The following is a 9,762-nucleotide window of genomic DNA, read 5'->3' as shown; positions in this document are numbered from 1 at the left end:
ACTGCTTAGTAAGTCTGGTTCAGACATACACTCACAAAGGACAGAGAAGTTACTGCTTTACAGACAGATGCTCCAGGAGGGTTCAGGGATTTATTTCTGGCACTGTTGATGATTCCTAAATGACACTGTGGAAGTCACTGCAATTGCCTCAGTCTTCCAGTTGTAGAATGGGATAGCGATAAGCTGCTTTGCCTGGCGCGTTGGGAGCTGTGAAGAAAATGCCACATCTATCTGTTTATCTACCTTTGTAACTGCTTGCCTGGAACTAACCGGCCACCTAGTTATTGTTATGAAAGTTGTTGTTATTAAACGATAATGTGCTCTGGTACCCAAGAATATTCTCTTGTCAAAGTGTATCACTTCATATTTGTGGTAACGGCAGCTTGCACTTTGATAAGCATACTGAATTTCTTAATAGTATCTATAACAGCAGTCAGCAGGGCTAAAATACGACGGTGAATTTCCTGAGTGCCTCCGCACATGGCCTTAGAGTAGAGTAATACTACGGCATATGTGTGAGAAATGAGCAGCTAAGTCTGGGCAGAATTCATTGCTGTTGCACATGCACATAATTCCACTGAAGTAGTGGCTTAATTAGTTGGAAGACTTAAGGAGTAACTTTCCTTAGTTAAACCTGGAAGTTAAGGTTGCAGCCGGTAACTGTTCTTGGTTAGACTTAAGTAAGTTGCTGTTGCTGCACGTTAAAACACTGTAAATTCAGAATAACACCACTGAATTAATTCACACTCTAAATTAAGCATCTTGCAACCAGTAGTATAAAATGTAGCCAAAGATTGTTGACGTACAGAAGGAAATCAAAAGCTATGTATTGAAAATTTAACTGAAACTTTCTTTAATGAAAAGAAATCTGTGCTCAGAAAGAAATAGCTGGTGAATAAGAGTTGATGCTGAGAACTTTACTGATGATAACCTGCACAGAGAATATGCCAATGTCTACCTCCCGTTGCCTAGAAATTTGTATGCTTTAGATGCCCTGTAAGGTTTGTAATGCAAAGAGTTTTTTGCTGGTACATTTTAACAAGGTCATCCAAGATGAAGGGAGATTCTTCTCTGGAAAGTTGCTTTTGTTTACATGGTATTGTTGAGGTTACTTATATTTTCTTCTTTTTTTTTGCCTAGGCAAAATGAGATATTTTTTTTTCTTCAAAGTGTCAGATACGCAAATGCAACAGAAAATCTGAAAACTGGTTGCCCTTTTTTTTCATTCATGTGTTGTCAACACAAAAGGTTTTCAATATAATGGTTAGCTGCTCAATTTTTCTCTCCTAACTTTATTGACGTTGTTGCTAGGAATGTGAAAGAAAAAGTTGTAACAAGTCTTACTTGGACTTTTTCATTAAAATCTTTCACAGAGAATAAAGCTGCTTTTTTTTTAATATCTGGTAATGTCATTGGAAAGAAATTATTTTATTTTTGTTGGGGTAGACTTGCTAAAGATTGCTCACTTTGTCAACATTTAGTAATGAAAAATAGGAGATTGTGGTTAGGTTGCAAAAATTGTGGCAATAGTTTTGAAGAAACTGCTGTTTTTCATTTGCATCAGTGTTGTTGATGAAAAGTAGAACTGACCAGATTAGCAATAATAAATGATGTCAGTGACACATGTAGGCATGACCCAAACTACAGACATACAGTTGTTAGTGCAAAGAAGGAATAATGCATGGGCATGACCAGGGGACACTACTGTATATACTTATACATGATTTCCTAAGTTGTTATTTTATGAGCAACGTTGAGCAGTGAATTATGTACTTCAGAGATTGAAGTTATAGGGGGGACCTACAGTAGCTTGGTCATTGGATTAAATCATAATCAGCGTGTTAAAAAGGGGAAATGTGTTTTTGACTAGTCTTATCCATCTGATCTAGACCTGTCTTTATTCCCACTCAAGATTGGTAAAAACTGGTTGCTTTTACATTTACATTAACCTTAATAAGCTAAAGATTTGACGGCTGCTGACAGTACTTACAGATATTTTGTAGTCGAAGTGAGCTCTCCCAGTCAGAGGAGCATTACCCATTCCGTGGGCAGCAGATGTCTTGGGCTATTGTTCCCTGGAACAACGTGGCTGTGAAAGATGTCTTGTGTGTCGGTACATAACATTTTACAAATATTTTTTAAAAGTGCTGCATAAAAGAGCAGTACGTGCCACGTGAATTTCACAAGGGCAAAATTAGTAAATACTTTGTGTCCTTGGGAAGAAGGAAAAGACTTTTTTTCCCCTTCTTCTCACTTAAATGCATGCAGAGTCCTGGTCAGCGTGTCTGTTGGGAGTCATAGATACCTGTACTAGACCAAGCTTTCCTTCCTTAATGCCCAATGTGTTTCATGTTGTGAGGAAATTTCCTATTTCATAGGAAATATTTACCCGTTTTAGGGTGAATTTTCCTCTTCCGTGAGAAGAAAACAGTGTTCTGATGGAGCAAAAAGCTAAATCAGCTCTCCATCACTTTCCCCAGTATGTTCTTTTAATGTCATTTCCTGCCCAGAATTCTTTGTGGGATCTGCTTTATTGCTCCTCGTGAAACTATTCTGTTACCTAGCTTTATAGATACCATAGTAGCCACCTGTGAAATACTGGAATTCATTTTGCAGCAGGTTAATTTGTGAGAAGACAAAATCAAGGCGTCTTCCCCTCCCTGCAGATACTGGAGGGTAGACATACAGGTTTTTTGTCTTTTCATTTGCTTCGCCTGCTGTCTTTCTGCGAGTGCTGCATTGAGCTACCAATAGCTGACATGATGATTCATGTTAAGTCATGTATCAATATATGAAACCCTGTGTGAAACCATACATGAAACCCTGCTTTCCTGACTGGCTAAAAATAAAGAAATTTAAAGCATTAGCCAAACTAATTCAGGGAAACTGTGGGGGCAGGGAGCTGGGGGGGTGGCATTAAATAGAGGATTGACTTTAGGGAAGTGAAGGTGTCCAAGGAAAGTGTCAGAGAAACTCTGCATTATACATTCCTTTAAAGATGCTTCAGGACTTACATATTCCATAAAAAATTGTGCTTGCCATAGCTGTCCCTTCTCCATCTGTTACTTTTAAGGAGCAGCACTTCTGTGGGGAGCTGTAGACTTATCTGTATGCTGCAGAGAAAACAATAATTTTGGCAAAGTCACATAACTGTATCTGGCTTTAAAAACATCTATTAAAAGCAATTTCTGGCAGTTTCTGTCACAGCCCTCTTTCTTTCTTTCTTTCTTTTTAACTTTTGCCTATATTTTCTCTGTTTTGTGAGAAACAATTCCAGAGCAATTCTCATACAGCGATTGTATTTGTCAATTCACTTACGTAGCAGGAGAACTATAGGAATGGTAGGAACTGCCTTTGTTGAGGCTTCCCTAAACGAGTTGACTCTGCAGATGCATATCCAGAATGGGGTGGTGAAAATTTTAAAACTGCTTACTTGATCCAATATTTGCATAGCTCCCTGATATCAGAGGATAATTTCTGAAAAAAAGCTAGTCTGTTTTAGAAACGTTAATGAAACGCCTCTCCTGTGAGCCAATACTGACTTGCTAAGCTGAGAATTGCATGTGGCTGGGTGCCTCAAAGCTACTGTCTAGTAAATGTTACTTTGCATTTAAAACACGTCTTTGATCTCAAAGTGGTTCGTGGTTGTTGCGTGATTTAATCAGTTATATAGGTAGGACATACCACTGCCTTTTGTAGAATTTAAGAAAACTAAGGAGTAAAGTACAGGAATATCAGTATGGGTCTCCGGTTTCGATGGTTTGGTAAAATCCTGTGTGCTCAGCCGAACTGTCACTGAAGGAGCAGGTATGTGGTCTCAGCATGCGGCCTGTAGTCTGTTCAATGATTTATAACGCTCAAAACCTGTGTTCAAACACCTGAAATCATCATCAGCAAAATTAGCTTTTCATTTTCCCTGTACTACTCAGTTAGAGTGAGGCAAATATTTACTGTCTGAACAGCCAGTCAGACCTGCCCAGGTGCTTCCCTTCCTGCTAACAGGTATCTTAGAATTAGCAATCGAGATCCATTGCTATATTTGGATATTATGCGTTCATGATACACAGAAACAATAAGCGGTCAGCATAAAATGTAAAAAAAAAAAAAAAGAGGAGCAGACCGGTAAGAGCCTTCATACGAATATTGCTGACTTGAGCAAAAAGTGAATTAGTTGTGGATTTTTGCGAGATGGTTGGTTGGCTCTATTTTAATGCAGACTTCGAAAACAGTTCTGTGTGGCCTTGACAGTGACTGGCAATGGAGTTTACTCCTGCTCCCCAGTCTAGGCAAATAGAAAAAACTCCAGGCATTTTAAAAGATCGTAGGGAAGGTTCCCATTCATGCTTTGTCTGTTTTTTGCCTACCTAATGCATCATCGCTGGATATGTGCAGCGCCCACTGCTCCTCGTAGGCTAAACTGCGTGCTTCCTGCTCCGTCACAGCCCCGTGAAGCTCCGCCGAATGATGCCAGTGCTGCTATTTTAATTCCGTTTCTGTGGCAGCGGTGTCTTAAAAGGTTCAGGGTCCTCTGAGTCAGTGAGAACTAGCTGTTTGGTTTTTCCGGAGTGCCTCTACAGCACAAAACAGCAGGCTGGAAAAGTGCCCCAGCTAGTGCCACCTGCGTTGCCCATCACGGTGCAGAATTGTGCGGGGATGCCTGCTCAGGTCAGCTGCACGGCGCTGCTGCTGGCTTAATAGTCCCTGCTGCGAGAGAGCTTGTTTGCTCAGGTACAACACTGAATCACCGTAGCTCTGCTGCTTCTGGACCGGTGTGTTTGCACAGCTCTGCAGTCTGGTATGTATGGATTCACCAGCCTAAGAGTCTCTGTGCTGCTCTTCGCTGCTTAAAATAGATATGCCTTTGGTTGGCTTGGTTGTGACAAAGATTTAAAACTTCGTCTAAAGTGTTTCTAAGAACCATCAGTACAGTTTTCACTTGCCCGTTATGAGTTTCTGTACGAGGCCTTCCTTGCCCTAAGCATAGTATTTAAATCCTAAAGTTTATTTAATTTTCCCCTTCTGATTCTTAGGTTTACTGTCTCTCTTTTTCACCTCTCCATCCCATTTTCGTCCTTTCTTTCTCTCTCTTGGATCCCATCCTGCAAAGTGCTGGGTCTCCAGTTTTGCAGAAGAGGCCACTTGATTTAATAGTTTGTGTAGGTGGCCAACACCTCATAGAAATGCGTAGCACCTTGTTTAGCAGGTCCATATCTCCTTCTCATTTTTTCCTAGTAAGAGGCCTGGAACCTGCTAAACTTACGCTGTCTCTGGGATCCCTTCTCCCTGCAACCTGGCCCTTGCCAGTCCCACCCTTTGTATCCATCTTCTTGCTTCAAGTCATCTCTCTCCTTTTTTTCTGTCCCCCTTCTGAGGAGAAAAGAAAGAACCCCAAGTGTTGCAAACCTGTACAAAATGGATGCTTTTGGGGGGTCTTGCACCTTGTTCCAGGGCATTAGTTTGGCCACTGGAAATGGATTAATGGACTAACCAGATCATTGCTGAGAGTGCAGTGGGACCGTAATGCTTTGTGTGTTATGCTCTGGAAAAGCTACCCATCATATTGGGACTTATTTGCACTTTGCAAAGAACAAATAATAGCAGCAGCAAGTGCAGGGACTCAGCTATTGGCCACTTTTTGTTTAAATAAATTCCTACGTTTGGGGATTTAAATTTTTTAAAAATTTTTTTTTTTTTACTTCTTGTTCCAGTGTCCTTACCAATAAAACCCCAGCGTTTCTTTTAAGAGTCCAGGTACTTGATACTTCCTTCTGGTGCATTTTATTTCCTTTCAAACCTGCCCTAAAGAAGATGATGTTATTCAGAAATGCAGATTTGGACAAAATGTTTAGAGATGTTTGAGAGATGGGCAGTAGCAGTGATGAGGCCAAGGTGAACAGGAATGCTTTAATTGGGGCACAGTGCGAGGTCACCCAATGCTTTGTCGTGTGTTTTCCCCCGTCAAGTAAACCTCTGGAGGTCTGTTGGTATCATTGAAGAAAGGAAGGTGTTCTTTCAAGTAAACAGAAGATAAATCACTAAGTGGGTAACTCATCGAAATCCACCTGTAAGTTCACAGATGGCCACTGCAAATCACGGGGCATCAATGTCAAGGGCTATATTTGTCACGAACTGCTTAGTAAGTGGTGAAAACGTTACTGTCATTAATTTGATGGGGAATGTGATGGCAGATGAATCGTTTCTAGCATGATTGAGGATAACTTCTTGTACCGCCACGAAACTACCATCTGGTAAGATTTGCCGTGTAAAGAAGCCCATGGTCAGCTGAACATGTAATTTCTTCTCAGCAGATACCATGCCTGGGTACGTTTGAATTGACTGAGACTCAGGAATATGGCCGTGTTAGATCTTTTAGTGACAACACAATATTGCTGGCAGGATGAATGACTGCTTGTTACACAGACTCAGAATAATTCCTTTTGCCTATGTGCAATTGCCCTGCAAAGCAGGAATTAAGACACTCGGGTAACCACAACTGTATGAAATGTTATGTTGCTACACGATCATTTAGACTTAAATACATTTTTTTTCCCCCCCTTCATATACTCGGAGGCGCAACTTGCTTTGGGAGTTCATCTCATTAAGGAAAGATGGAAGGGCACAGGGGGGGTTGGCGGGGAGTGACTTTAACTTCTAAGTTCACTCACTCAAGACTCGTATGCTAGCAAGGAAGCTGTGTTACCAACAGATAAATGTTCTGAAGACATTGTGAAATACTCATGGATAGTCTTATTACTGTTTGCAGATGTTCACATCACATAAAACAGCTAGTGTTACTTAGACCTATTATTGACAACTCTTAGATGAGAGGCCAAAGCTGAAATAAGAGTAGAGTTTGGATTTTTTTTTAAAGGATGTGGGTGTGATGAAAGTGGTGAAGATTTTGCCTTTGTTTCTATTATAGATGGAATGTCTGGCCTGATTATAAGTATGTAGTTTATTTGAAATATAACTTCAAATTCCTTTTACTGTTTGATTAACAGCATTGCCTTAATATCTTCCAAATTTTCACTAAGCCCTGTGCTTTATAATGTGACATTCCCAGGAAACAGGAGGCATCATCTGTCAGAAGACAGGAAACATGCAATGATTAAATGCATTTTATTGTTTTCTGTGAAACTGTGCCCAGTTTCTCCCTCTTAATGTGGGCAGATGGAATTTTCAAGAGCTTTTGTTGTTATACTGAAAAGATTTAGGCCTCATTTTTGCATATAATATTTGTGTATACAAAAAAATCTTAAAACCCCCAAAAGTTACTTAGTTTAGATGACAAATTATAAATTATTTATTTATTAGCTGAAACATCAAGCTAGAAAGAGTAGCTTGATTTGTTTCATGAAAACAAATACCGAGTTTTCTTCCCTTAGTAGGGAGCACCACTCCTATAGCTTGTAACACCAATAACATTTTGCAAGGGGGGGGGATGCTCTACCAGAAATAGCGGCGCTAACAATAATTGTTTTTTGCAATTTTGCTTTATTCAGACTTTAAACCACACAAGTGGCAACTGCCTTGATGCCCAAATGAATTCTGTTGGAAACAGCGTGGATGCCACTTACCTAACCTTTACAAACCTTCGTGTTTCTCAGCATATCGGGGTGAATTACTGCGGCTGGAATGTGTAGCCCCTGAAGACTGTTCCTGTGTAACAGTTGCAGTCTCCTTCATGTAACTGAGCTTCAGGTTCTTGACTTTTGCCCGTGCCGCTTAGAAAATTTGAAGTTTGAAGATATCGGTGGCCTAGGGTCATGTTGTGCGGTTCGGTGTGCCGCAGCAAGCCTCTGGCAGGCTCGTGCAGTAGTAATTAACCATTGGGAAAGTGACTGAAATCTCCAGGCAGAAACTGTGGAGACAAACCGTGTTGCAAATGGGAATGAAAAGAAACATCTACATGTTGCTTGGCAATGTAATCTGTTTTGTTAGTCTGCTGGGGAAAAGCAAACTGTGACTTCATATAGACAGAATTTCCTGGGGAAAATAATTTTGGACCTAAAAAAAACCCCAAAACCCTGTTATTCAGAGTATATGCAAAAAGGTTACTATGTCAGATAATCAATGATCATTTAGGCTTTGATTCATTATGAATTACTTTTCTGATTAATGGTCATTACCATCTAGGCACGTGAGCTTATTTCCAGTTTCTGGATATTGCCGCGTTTTAGAAATAAGAATTTTTTTTGCTGATCACACAAGGATGTTGGAACATGGGTGAGGCAGCCTCATATGATGTGGAGTTTGGACAATGGAGAGTTTAAATTAGGATTTGCAACTATCAGGCATAAGGCCACAGAAAACACCTTTTCAGCTGAAAACACATAGCTTGCAGTCAAATAAGTGGTTGTATTTAATCATAAACTGTCAGGCTGTGATACAGTATCGCTGTGACCAGCGAGCTAAGATGGATAAAGGAACAGAGAGATCATGCCTTAGAGAGTAGCGAAGAAATTTGCCCCTTAACAGTATGTGCAACAGCAAAAATTAGATTAAATCTAGTTGATTAATCACCTTGATGTCAATTTTTTTTTTTTTTTTTTTTAAATCTTGCTTGATGTGCCAGTTTCATTAAATACATTAATTGCTTGTGGTTTGCAGTGTTTCCTGAGTGGAAAATGCCTTCCTGTTTATTGTGCCATCCAGCTGTTAGATGCCAACATGTAAATGACATCAAACTTGCGTGTGTGTGCTTATCTCTGTCCCTTCTGTGGTTGGTTTAAAGGTGATGACACAATGACAGGAGATGGAGGAGAGTACCTTAGGCCAGAAGACCTCAGAGAACTGGGAGATGACTCTTTACCAAGCAGCCAGTTCTTAGATGGTATGAACTACCTCAGGTACAGCTTGGAAGGAGGACGATCTGACAGGTATTTGCCCGGACACGTATCTTTTCTTATGATAATTCTGCACACATTCTGTTATAAATGTTTGCAATCCCTTTCTCGGGGTCTTTAACTCGAGGGAGACAGGGGAGCACTTGTCATCATTTCTTTATTAGGTATGTCAGCATGGCAGTCGCCGCTTTGTAGGGGGAAGGTGTGGTCAGGAGGAATATTTCCTGAGCAGTCCAGAAATGAATCCATTTGGCACTAATACTGTACTTACAGTCTAGGGAAGAATTTGTTTGTGATTCTTACTTGGTTCTTGAAACGGCATAGCTTGCTTTATTGTCTTTGTGGTCAGGCAAAGGAAGAAGAGTCCAGCTGTCTATGGAAAGGGCTTATGAATCATCCCCGTCTCCTCCTGTCACGAGTCAGGGGATGGGTGGATGGGTGGACAGGGTGTTTTAGCATTAGGTGAGCTGACTTTTTGGAGTAGCTTGCTGGCTCTAGATATAAGGAAAGGAGCAACGGACTTGGTCATTCCACATTGGATTGGCAGTGAGTATATTGTCAACAAGCACATTGACTCTCTCGGTTGCATCATGGCTGAATTAGCAGGAAAGAGAATCATTTTCCTTCTACTGGCACAACACGGTATTTCTGTTGTAAGTAAATAAATAAATTAGAAAAAATAACGTGTTCAGTCCAGAAAACTTACTGATTTGCTTAGCTCTAACAAGTTGAACTTAAGCCTAGGTGTATTTCTGGAATAATAATGCCTGTAGCTTTAATCTTTTTTTTGAGAGGGGGGAATGTCACTATAGTCTACAAAAGATACGGTGTTCCCTTTTCAAAATGAGAGCCTTTACTAGTGAACGTAAGCGTAGATTCAAACTGGCAGATTAACACCCACAGTTCTAGTTTAGAA

General features: G+C 40.4%; 1 protein-coding gene across 1 annotated transcript in view; it reads left to right on the top strand.

The window, feature by feature from the left end:
- Positions 1-9,762, top strand: part of ANK2 (ankyrin 2, neuronal) — a 329,331-nt gene that overhangs the window by 249,950 nt on the left and 69,619 nt on the right. The window contains exon 23 of the mRNA XM_009320420.1: positions 8,735-8,879. Coding sequence (XP_009318695.1) covers positions 8,735-8,879 — 145 coding nt within the window. The remainder of the gene's footprint in view (positions 1-8,734; positions 8,880-9,762) is intronic.

The sequence above is a fragment of the Pygoscelis adeliae genome, unplaced genomic scaffold, assembly GCF_000699105.1.
Source record: "Pygoscelis adeliae isolate BGI_AS28 unplaced genomic scaffold, ASM69910v1 Scaffold143, whole genome shotgun sequence".
Classification (NCBI taxonomy): Eukaryota; Metazoa; Chordata; class Aves; order Sphenisciformes; family Spheniscidae; genus Pygoscelis; species Pygoscelis adeliae.
The sequence above is the reverse complement of the archived record's forward strand: the minus strand, read 5'-3'. Positions and strand labels throughout refer to the sequence as shown.